This window comes from Talpa europaea (genome assembly GCF_964194135.1).
Source record: "Talpa europaea genome assembly, chromosome: 9".
NCBI lineage: Eukaryota > Metazoa > Chordata > Mammalia > Eulipotyphla > Talpidae > Talpa > Talpa europaea.
Window position 1 is genome coordinate 69523552 of NC_140076.1, and position 12453 is coordinate 69536004.

The window sequence follows — 12453 nt, forward strand, 5'->3', positions numbered from 1 at the left end:
CTCTCTCTCTCTCTCTCTCTCTCTCTCTCTCTCTCTCTCTCTGTCTCTCTCTCTCTCTCTCTCTCTCTCTCTGTGTGTGTGTGTGTGTGTGAGAGAGAGAGAAAGAGAGAGAGACATTTGTTATGTTGAGGCAGTTTTCTTCTATTCCTAGTTTATTAAATTCTCATGAATGAGTTGCATGTTGTCAGACTATTTTTTCTGCATAAATGTTGATGTCTTTTTGCCTTTATTTTGTTAATATGGTTTATTATACACTTACTGATTTTTTTTTTAAGATTTATTTATGCATACAAGAACTGGGGAACAGGCCAGAGGTATGGGGGTTGAGAGGACTCAGCAGAGACAGAGCCGGAAACAGAATAGGCAGATTGACTGAAATACACTTCTGAGGGGAGCAATGGGCAAGTCAGGAGAGGTCTGCCGCGCCATGTGGGCAGCTCCCTGGCTGGGGAACAAACTCGTGCTGCAGCAGCTGCAGATAGCTTCATAGGCTGTGTCTCAACCCCTTGCACCACCATGGAGGCCCCTATACTTACTGTTTTTCATATGTGTTAATTTATTACATTTTTCATATATTGAATAGTTTTTAAAAAGATTTTTTGTTAAAGATTATTTTGTTAAAGATTTATTTATTTATGCATACAAGAGCTGGGGTACAGGCCAGAGGCGTGGGGGGTGAGAGGATTCACCAGAGACAGAGTGGGGAACAGAACAGGCAGACTCACTGACTGAAATACACTGCTGAGGGGAGCAGCGGATGAGACGAGAGGTCTGCTGCACCATGTGAGTTTCTTACTGGCTGGTTGGGTATGGAACTCGTGTTGCAGAAGATGTGGATTGCTTCATAGTGTGGTGCTTATCCCCTTGCGCCACAAGGGAGGCCCCATATTGCAAAATATTTGTTAAACAGCTTATAAAACTGGCAAGGTTATCTGTTTTAATTTTATTCACTCAAAATTCTCTGATATTAAAGGATCAACAATGTGCTAGTGAACTCTCACCTTAGATGTGTGTTGTTTATAATGAATTGGAACTACCTATTTTTGCCCTAAGAATAATGGAGTCTGGCCTCCTGGTGGCGCAGATGGTTGAGCGTCGCACTGTCAAGCTGTCTGCAGCCTGTGCAGCACGGGGTTCGATCCCAGCCGGCTGGCGAGAATCCCACATGGCACGGCAGACCTTTCCTGTTGCGCCCGCTGCTCCCCTCAGCAGTGTATTTCAGTCGGTCTGCCTGTTCTGTTTCCCGCTCTGTCTCTGGTGATTCCTCTTACCCTCCCACGCATCTGGCCTGTACCCCAGTTCTTGTATAAATAAATAAATCTTAAAAAAAAATGGAGTTAGCTTTGCTTTGATTCAGAAGAAAAGCTGAAATAGCTCAGTACAATATAGTATTTTTTTAAAAAAAAATTATTTATTTATGCATACAAGAACTGGGGTACAGGCCAGAGTGTGTGGGTGGTGAGAGGATTCACCAGAGACAGAATGGGGAACAGAACAGGTGGACTGACTGAAGTACACTGCTGGGGGGAGCAGCAGGTGAGTCAGGAAAGGTCTGCTGCGCCATGTGGGTTGCTCCCTGGCTGACTGTGGCTTGAACTTGTGCTGCAGTGGCTGCAGATAGCTTCATACATTGTGTCTTAACCCCTTGCCTCACCAGGGAGGCCCATTATAGTTCTTTTAAAAAATTTGAATTTAGGGCCTCCCCGGTGGCGCAGCGGTTGAGCACTGGGTTGCGAAACTGCGCGCGGCCTCTGCGGCGCCGGTTCGATCCCCGGCTACTCCCCGGCCACCGGAGGAGGGTCCCACATGGTGTGCAGACCTCTCCTGCCGCCCGCTGCTCCCCTCAGCAGTGTACTTCGGTCCTTCTGCCTGCTCTGCTCCCTGCTCTGGCTCTGGTGAATTCTCTCACCCTCCCGCGCTTCTGACTGTACCCAGTGCTTGTATAAACAAAACAAACAAACAAACCAGCAAACAAATAAATAAAGCATGCCTCTAAAAAAAAAAAAAAAATTTGAATTTATTGGACCTCCCTTTTAGCATAGGGTTTAAGTCTCAGTACCTTCACTGCTGCAGTCTGAGTTTGATCCCTGGCCAGGGAGCTAGCCCACATATATGGCACAGCAGACCTCTCCTGTCTCGCTCACTGCTCCCCACTCTGTCTCTGGTGAATCTGCCTCCCCCCACCTCTGGCCTACACCCCAGTTCTTCTACACACACGCACGCAAAAAAAAAAAAAAATTACAGATTTGTTATTTTTAAATCATTATTTTTAAAAAAGATTTATTTATGCATACTAGAGCTGGGGTACAGGCTATAGGTGTTGGGGATGAGAGGATCACCAGAGACAGAGTGGGGAACAGAACAGACAGATTGACCGAAGTGCGCTGCTGGAGGGGAGCAGCGGGCGAGTCAGGAGAGGGCTGCTGCTCCATGTGGGTAGCTCCCTGCCCTGCTGGGGATTGAACTCATGCTGCAGAGGCTGTAGATAGCTTCATAGGTTGTGTCTTAACCCCTTGTGCCACCAGAGAGACCCTTAAATTATTATTATTAAAAATTTTTTTTCTATCTGGAATTGCTAGAAGCAGCAGAATGTTAACAGATGTTCAGAATATGATTTCTACTAAGTTTATGTGTTTATACTCTGCCTGAATTAATAACCGCACCCTAACAAATGAGTTTCACCTGTTGAAAGTGATAGATTTTAGGTATCATAAATCAAGCATCTAAAGGGATATGTTTTACCTTGTGAACTGCCATTGTTGTTGTCTGTGAGTTTAATTTTTATAGGAAATATTTTGTAGACCCTTTTTATTATTTATTTTTTTGACATAACATTGGTTTATATATAGCTGCTTGTTTTAGAAACACAGGTTCTCCCCCCTCACTGTACCTACCACACTGTACCTACCACTTTATGGGAATGGAATCTTAGTATTGTAATAAGTTCTGTGGAAATTGTCATACAAAATGCTATTTCCCTCCTTTTTCCTCAAGCTCTTAACCTAAAGTTCTCCATCTGGGTCTCCCTGGTGGTGCAAGGGTTAACATGCAACCTCTGAAGCAAGCCACTGCAGTACGAGTTTGATTCCCCGGCCAGCCAGGGAGCAACCCACATGGTGCAGCAGACCTCTCCTGACTCTCTCGCTGCTTCCCTCAGCAGTGTACTTCAGTCAATTTGCCTTTTTTGTTCCCAACTCTGTTTCTGATGAATCCTCTCACTCCCCATACCTCTGGCCTGTACCCCAGCTCTTGTATGCATAAATAAATAATTAATTAATTAAAAAAGTTCTATATCATTGTATATATTTTTAAAAATTATTAAGATATTTTTGTACTAGTACAGAACAGTAATTCTAGTACACTTAAGATTTGTTAACAGGATAGATTGGAATTAAGTATATTTACCATAAAAATTTTTAAGAAATAAAGGAAAACAGCTGTACTGTTATTTAGCTGATTTTGAATAGTTAGCTTAACTATAGGTTTGGGATAACTCTGACAGGTTATCAGTTTAGCAATGATTGACAAATAAATGATCATAGTCAAATTTGTGGAAATCTAATGATTGTATTTTCTGTATAGGTAAACATTTCAGTTTTCAGTATAGGTATACAAAGGATGTTTTCCGATCCTATCTTGGTATTTTTTTAAAATGTGAAAGCCGGGCTTCCCTGGTGGCACAGCAGTTGAGCACTGGGCAGCGAAGCTGCCTGCGGCCTCTGCAGCACTGATTCGATCCCCTGCTGGCCGGGGAGGGCCCCACATAGCGCGCAGACCTCTCCTGCCGTGCCCGCTGCTCCCCTCAGCAGTGTATTTTGTTAGTCTGTCTGTTTTGCTCCCCTCTCTGGCTCTGGTGAATTCTCTCACCCTCCCGCGCTTCTGACTGTACCCAGTGCTTGTATAAATCAATCAATCAATCAATCAATCAATAAATCAATAAATCTTTTTAAAAAAGTGAAAGCCAACTGGCTATGATTTTTTTTTTTTTTTTTTGGTGATAACTTACAAGTTGATAGCAAGCAAACATGTCTCTTTGGAACTTTTTCTTTTTTAAGTAGTATGCAATTTCTGTTTTATTTCTCATTATCTTTAATATGTGAAAAACTAATCATAGTTTTTTCAATAAGGACAGTCTTTGAGATTTAACTTAATTTCTGTTTGAAAGCTGAGTCTTAAATTTGAATATAACTAACAAATCACCGAATTGAGCCCAACTTTTTTTTTTAAATAAAGTGTTTCTCTTTTTTTAATTTTACTTATTTATTTTAGATTTATTTATTTATATAAGCACTGGGTACAGTCAGAAGTGCGGGTCGGTGAGAGAATTCAGAGCCGGGAGCAGAGCAGGCAGAGGGACCGAAGTACACTGCTGAGGGGAGCAGCGGGCGGCAGGAGAGGTCTGCGCGCCATGTGGGACCCTCCTCTGGTGGCCGGGGAGCAGCTGGGGATCGAACTGGTGCTGCAGAGGCTGCGGGCAGCTTCGCATCCCAGCGCTCAACCGCTGCGCCACCGGGGAGGCCCGAGCCCAACTTTTTATATCCTTGAGCTGAGGGGTTATTCATTCATTTGAATGATTTCATTCATTCAGCATAATCTTTATTGAACTCTTAAACTGTGCCAGGTGGATACTTTTTTTAAGGCTGATATTAAGGAATGAAGATTGTCTGAGGGAGGGGCTTACCAGGTTTTTTTTCAAGAGACACTCTGTCTCACCAGAGACAGAGTAGGGAACAGAACAGGTGGGATGACTGAAGTACATTGCCTAGCAGAGCAGTGGGCGAGACAGGAAATGTCTGCTGCGCCATGTGTGGGGTCACTTCCCTGTCTCGGGATCACTTTATAGGCTGCGTCTTAACCCCTTGCTCCACCAGGGAGGCCCCTTACCAAGTCTTTTTCAAGACATGGCACTCAAAGAAAATCATAATGTTTGCATATTCCTTAGGAGTAATAAATAGATGTTTTTTCTAGCAACTTGGCAACTCCTTTATATAGTATACCAGGTGTGAAGCTCAGTCTTTAACACAAAGCTGTCTACCTCTCAAGTTGGGAGATATGTACTGTTTACAGAATATTTAAAGACATGGATTTAGAGCTGAGATGCAGATATTTAGATTGCAGATTATTGTTTATTACTTTTGGAGTAAAGACACAGCCAGGACAAGTTCAAGTAACTCAGTTAGTAATACATTCTACACGAAGGTGTTCCTTGAGGTTATGCAGTGCTCTTTTCTGGATGCAGCCTGTCTTGCATGTCCTGGGAAGAATTTAGATCTGTTGCAATGTTATTACCTGTAGTTTTTAGGATTTTTTTTTTTACAACCATTATTGTTAATTCATAAGAATATCTGTTTGTTTGAGAGGATTATAGAATATTATCTGCAGAGCACACACACCGTGTTTTATTGCGATATTACAGGCTTATATCACTATATTGGAGCCCCAGTCTCTCCTCTCTTTTGAAGTACAAAGCTACTTTTAATATGTAGGGTTGTGCCCCACAGGAATAAAAAACGCTGGGAAGGGGTAACCCTCACCACCACATTCTTTCAGAAGCTGCCAAGGGGGCAGAGAAACTGCTTGAGCGGGCGCACAAAAGGGATCCACTGCAGATTCAGGGCATAGGGAATGTCATTGGTGCTGGGACCTGTAAGCACTACAAGAGAACACTTGAGCAAGATGGGACTGGTTCTAGGTACACAGGGGAAGGGCAAGAGGGTTGGACACAAAGTTACTTGGATTCCTCCCTCTTGGATTGCCTTTTTCTGCTTTTACTGCATGACTGAGTCCCTCTGCTTGCAGGTAAGCAGAAAGGTAATACTAGCAGGCTAATGCAGAAAGACTGTCATCTGAGCACCATTCCTTTAATGGGGTCGCTCTGCTTTTTTTTCATCATCTTCTGGTGAGCTTGTGCTGTGGTCATGGCCATGGCAGTGGCTCCAACCTGCCTCCTTTGTTTCTCCCTATTTCAGGCTGATGTTGCAGATCTCCCAGGACCAAACATCTTGACAGTCAGAAGTTGTTTTTACAATTTTCTCTCTTTATGCCCCTGATATTGTGTTGTGATCGAAGGGCAAGGCAAAAATATAATTTCCTTGCAATGATTCTATGTATTATTTCAGTTTTTATCTCTTTAGAAATTAAAATAACTTACTTCTCTACACCCTGAATATAGATTGCTTATAAAAAACAAATATAAATATAAATTGAGAACTACTACTCAGTAAAGGACTATGTTATGAACAAATAAGACAAAGTTAATCAGTTGTATTTATTTTGTAATTGTTAAACTCTTTAGTGTTTTTAACCCAAAATTCTTTAGGCATTGCTTTTTCAGAAGGCATTAGGTAGATGATACATCGTTTTATAAAAGTTTGATTCTTACTGATGCTCCATGTTTTATCTATCTAAAGTGTCAACCCAAGAAAAAGTCTACTCCACTGAAGTATGAAGTTGGAGATCTCATCTGGGCAAAATTCAAGAGACGCCCGTGGTGGCCCTGCAGGATTTGTTCTGACCCGTTGATTAACACACACTCAAAAATGAAAGGTAATACTTGCATTTGATTATACATGATAAAATACTGTATGAAATTATAACTTATAGTTGCCTTTAGTAATAATGAAGTTTTACCTTTCAACATTTGTGAATGAGTTGTTAATTCTGTTGTTTACTTTTTTTTTTTGCTTTGTTTTAAAGTTTTGCTTATATTTTGCTCTATGATCTAAGTACTCTCAGTTACTCTTTCTGTAGATGCCAGGAAAATATTAGTCTTATTACCTGAAGTTTGCATTGTCCAGAATCACTTTTAGTATATTAATATTTTCCTACTTCAGTTTACAGGTTTGTATTGCTTTTATTAGCTTTAAAGTTGAAACAGTAATAAGGATAATAAGGACTATTAATAAGTTACTTTTAAGATTTTAAAAATCTTGATGTAGAGTTTTCCTTTAATTATTGTAGCTTGTTTCTAATTTTATTTGAATCTCAGGTATCTTTTTATTTACTTATTTTTTTTAAAGATCTATCTATCTATCTATCTATCTATCTATCTATCTATCTATCTATTTATTTATACATACAAGCACTGGGTACAATCAGAAGTGCGGGAGGGTGAGAGAATTTACCAGAGCCAGAGTCGGGAACAGAGCAGGCAGACTGATGAAATAAACTGCTGAGGGGCGCAGCGGGCGCGGCAGGAGAGGTCTGTGCGTCATGTGGGACCCTCAGCTGTGGCCGGGGATCAAACCGGCGCTGCAGAGGCTGTGGGCAGCTTTGCAGCCCAGTGCCAGTGCCACCAGGGGAGGCCCTCTTTTTTTTTTTTTTTTTAAGATTTCTTTATGCATACAAGTACTGGGGTACAGGCCAGAGATGCGGGGGTTGGGTGTGAGAGGATTCACCAGAGACAGAGTTGGGAGCAGAACAGGCAGATCTACTGAAATACACTGTTGAGAGGAGCACTGTGTGAGACAGGAGAGGTCTGCTCCACCATGTGGGTCAGCTCCCTGGCCGAGGATCGATCTTGTGCTGTAGTGGCTGCCAATAGCTTCAGAGTGCTGAGACTTAGCCCCTTGTGCCACCAGGGAGGCCTGATATATATATTTTAGTTTTTGAGTAGGTGATATGTTCATAAAATTTAAAAAGTCAACTCATTCCTTTGCTCTGTCCCATTCTGTTTTCCTCCTTTTAATAATTAACCACCTGTTATTAATGTTCCTTCTAGAATTTATATAAATTCAAATATGTTCTCATGTTCCTCCTCCTTATAATATAAAAATACCGTATGTATGTTTTATGACTTACTTTTTCACTTGTAGGGGGTGCTTTTCCATATTAGTACATTAAAAGCCTCACCTTTTTTTTTTTTTTTTAAGCCATGTAGTTTCCCACTCTTTTAATATGCTCTACTTTATATAACCATTCCCCTGTTGATGGATGTTCACGTTGTTTCTAATCATGTATTTTAAAGACTGTACATACATACATACCTGTGCTTTTGTGCACACAAACATTGTTGTAAAGAATAAATGTGTAGGGCCTCCCTAGTGGCGCAGCGGTTGAGCGCTGGGTTGTGAGGTTGCCCGCAGCCTCTGCAGCGCCGGTTCGATCCCCGGCTGCTCCCCGGCCACCGGAGGAGGGTCCCACATGGTGCGCAGACCTCTCCTGCCGCCCGCTGCTCCCCTCAGCAGTGTATTTCGTCAGTCTGCCTGTTCTGTTCCCCGCTCTGGCTCTGGTGAATTCTCTCACCCTCCCGCGCTTCTGACTGTACCCAGTGCTTGTATAAATAAATAAAACAAATAAATAAAAATTAAAAAAAAAGAATAAATGTGTATTTCCCAGTGAGACTGGCGCATATTAAAAAAAACTAGCAACAGCAAATGTTGGCAAGGATGTGGAGAAAAAGGAACTCTCCTGCACTGTTGGTGGGAGTGCATACTGGTCCAACCACTATGGAAAGCTTTGTGGAGATTCTTCAACCCGCTAAAGATGGAGCTTCCATATGATCCAGCAATTCCACTGCTAGGTATTTACCCAAAGGACACAGAATCATTAATTCAAAAGGGCACCTGCACCCCTATGTTTATAGCAGCATTATTTACAATAGCTGAGCTATGGAAACAACCCAAATGACCAAAAATAGATGACTGGATCAAGAAGATGTGGTACATATATACACATTGGAATATTACTCAGCAATCAAAAATATTAAACTCATGCAATTTGTAGCAACATGGATGGAGCTGGAAGGGATCATGCTCAGCGAAATAAGCCAGAAAGAAAAAGAAAAATACCAGATGGCCTCATTCATAGCAGGAATTTAGAAAACCTAAATAAGGGGGCCAGGAAAAAACCTAATTCTAATAAAATAAAAATCAAACTCAACAAGTAACTATAAACCAGAGACACACTATGGAGGGCGGGATGGGGTGGAGAGGGAGTAGGATCAAAACAAGGGAGGTGGGAATTGTATGGGGACTATAACCAAGATGAAAATGCATATTTGTGCAAAAATGAAAAACGATGTAAAAAAATGTATAAAAAAATAAAAACCTGCATATTACCTCTTGAGCCAGTGGCAACTTTTGAATCTATATTTAAATTCAATGCATAACAATAAAAATGAAATAAAAAAAGAATAACTATTTCATATATACATTTCTATTTATCTGTAGGATGATTTATCTAAAGTAGGATTGCTGGCTTTAATTTTGCAGTTTGAATATTGAGGTCCCAAAGACTTGGTAGCTTTCTGCTTTAAAAAAATGTTATCTGTAGGGGCCTCCCTCATGATGCAAGGAGTTATGTCACAGTACTATGAAGCTGTCGGCAGCCACCACAGCACGAGTTCGACCCCAGCCAAGGAACTGATCCACATGGTGCAGCAGACCTCTCCTGTCTTGCCCACTGCTCCCCTCAGCAGTGTTTTTCAGTCAACCTGCCTGTTCTGTTCCCCACTCAGTCTCTTGTGAATCCTCACAACCTGTACCTCTGGCCTACACCCCAGTTCTTGTATACATAAATAAAAATAAATCTTAAAAAAAAAAAGGAAATAAATAGGGCCTCCCCTTGTGGCGCAGTGGTTGAGCGCTGGGCTGTGAAGCTGTCTGCAGCCTCTGCAGTGCCGGTTCGATCCCCAGCCACCAGCGAGGGTCCCACATGGCATGCAGACCTCTCTTCCAGTGCCTGCTGCTCCCCTCAGCAGTGTACTTAGTCTGCCTGTTCTGCTCCCCACTCTGGCTCTGGTGAATTCTCTCACCCTCCCGCGCTTCTGACTGTACCCAGTGCTTTTGTAAATGAATAAATAAATCTTAAAAAAAGAAAAAAAGTAGAAGAAAAGAAAAATGGAAATAAATAAAGTTATCTAGCTCTTTGGTAGCTTATTTGGACATTTAAATTCTACCAGTAAAAAATTCTCATAGAGCCTCCCTGGTGGCTCAAGGGGTTAAGATGCAACCTGTGGGGCCTCCCGTGGCGCAGCAGTTCAGCGCTGGGCTGTGAAGCTGCCCGCAGCCTATGCAACACTGGTTTGATCCCCGGCCACCGGTGAGGGTCCCACATGGCACGCAGACCTCTCCTGCCTCGCCCGCTGCTCCCCTTAGTAGTGTACTTCATCAGTCTGCCTGTTCTGCTTCTGGCTCTGGTGGATTCTCTCATCTTCCTGCGCTTCTGATTGTACCCAGTGCTTGTATAAATAAATAAATAAATAAATCTTTAAAAAAAAAAAAAAAGATGCAACCTGTGAAGCTATCTGCAGCACAAGTTTGATCCCTGGCCAGGGAGCTACCCACATGGTGCAGCGGACCTCTCCTGACTCCCCCGCTGCTCCCCTCAGCAGTGTATTTCACTCAGTCTGCCTGTTCTGTTCCCCACTCTGTCTCTGGTGAATCCTTTTGCCCCCCTCACCTCTGGCCTGTACCCCAGTTCTTGTCTATATAAATAAATCTTTTAAAAAAAATTCTCGTAATCGGCCCCTTCTCTCCTTGTATCCCTATGGCACTGCTGTTTTCTTACTAATTGTGTTCTTTTGCACTCTAGTTGGGTGCTTCACATTTATTTGCCAAGTCCTGGTACATTGCATAAATGCTGTAGTTGGTGTTTCGATTCAGTAATGAGCAAAACTTTAGCTTAGTTTGGTCTCTTGTATAATTAGTATCCAGTGAAAGAGACACTAAATAGATGATTTCTTAAATGAGAAGTGTATGTCTATGGGAAAATACTGATATTAGTGATATAGTAGGAATACCCTGAACTTTGTATGCAGAGTTGGTTCAGGGCCATTTTTTAAAAAAAGATTTATTTATTTATGCATACAAGAACTTGGGTACAGGCCAGAGGTGTGGAGGGCAGTGAGAGGATTCACCAGAGACAGAGTGGGTAGCAGAACAGGCAGAGCCACTGAAACACTGCTGAGGGGAGCAGCAGGCAAGACAGGAGAGGTCTGCTGCGCCATGTGGGTCAACTCCCTGGCCAGGCCAGGGATTGAACTCATGCTGCAGTGGCTGGCAATAACTTGATAGAGCTGTGTCTTTAACCCTTGCACCACCAGGGAGGCCCAGGCCCCTTATGTTTGATATGAGATTTGAGTGAATGCAGTTAGATCAACTGGGAAGAAGTAGATGATCGTTCAAGGTATGGGAAATCATTTATGCTCCATCCTTGAGAGGAAATGAAGCCCATAGACTGATGGAAGGTAGTACAATGTGAGGCTGGGAATTAGTTAGGGGGTCAAGTCATAAAGCATCTTGTAGTTTTAATTTAAACTTTTACATTGTCCTAAGAACAGGGATAGCATGAAAGGATTATAAATAGGTGATGTGATCTTGACCTTTGTTCTTTGAAGTACTCTCTGACGAGTGTGGAAAATGGATTGTAGGGGAGCACAAATAAATTAGAGGAAATAGCTAAAAGGGTCATTGCAGTGATTATGGTTAAAAAGAGATTATGTAATTACTTAGATAAAATTTTTATGGATTGTTAAAAGATGGGTAATGGGGAATGAGTGAGAATTAAATCCTAAGGTTTCTCTCTCCCAAGTTTCTGTATCTTAGATAACTTCCAAGTTGTTAACTTTAGTGCATAAATAGCGCTGCTGTTTACAGAGAGCATTAGAACATCTGTAACTGTGACATCTGCTTTTTGGTATTAAAGCCATGGACATAGCATGGGATAAAATGTACAGTGAGAAAAAGGTATACTTTCAGGAAGCCAATATTTGAGGTCTGTGTAGAAGAAACTGGACTTATAAAAGAGAATGGAAAAATCTGTAGGAATTAGAGATGGAAAAAGAAAACCAGAAGATTATGATATTGGTTACTTGAATCTTTTGAGAAAGAAGGTTCCATTTTGGGTGAACATTGCCTAAACATCAAATGAAATGTCCATTAATATAGAAGGTGTACATCACTGGTGATGGTTTTTGGTGGTATGATTATGGCTGAAGTTGGATTAGACTGCTTTTAGCAAATGGAGTCAGGCAGAGAAGAGGGATTGCCACAGCTGGAGAGGTGTATTGGGTCCATAAGGATTTTTTTAAATGGGAATGATCATGCAGATAATGTTGATAAGAGTTCTGAAGATACAGAGAAGCAAGACAGGCATGATAAGGAATCAAAGATAGAATCTTAACAGGATTTCTGAGATGGAAAGAGGTTAGATGAGGTTTATATCACAATGAGAAATTACCCTTGATGGGAGGTGGAGCAGCACTGTTCTAGTGTTGACTTTAGGAGTGGGTGAGTGTGTTGTGGTGGTAGGTTTGGTGTGTCATATTTGTGGATTCCTATCTTGCCTGTTGATCTGAGTCAGTGTGATTACATGAGAGAAAGTACCATTACTACTAGAAAGATACCTTTTCTTTTTCAGGCGATCAAACAGTATAACTTAATTTCAAGAGAACTTCCTGGAGAGGGTAAATTTATGTAGCTCCCTACTGGAGAGATGATAAAACAAGTTAAA

General features: G+C 41.7%; 1 protein-coding gene across 4 annotated transcripts in view; it reads left to right on the plus strand.

Moving 5' to 3' along the window:
• The window catches only part of NSD1 (nuclear receptor binding SET domain protein 1), a gene marked incomplete at both ends in the record, with an annotated part of 143349 nt that overhangs the window by 42816 nt on the left and 88080 nt on the right, over positions 1-12453 (plus strand). For all 4 annotated transcript variants that reach the window (XM_084244170.1, XM_084244171.1, XM_084244172.1 and 1 more), the window contains one exon: positions 6411-6546. In XM_084244170.1, the coding sequence (XP_084100296.1) occupies positions 6411-6546 (136 nt within the window). The remainder of the gene's footprint in view (positions 1-6410; positions 6547-12453) is intronic.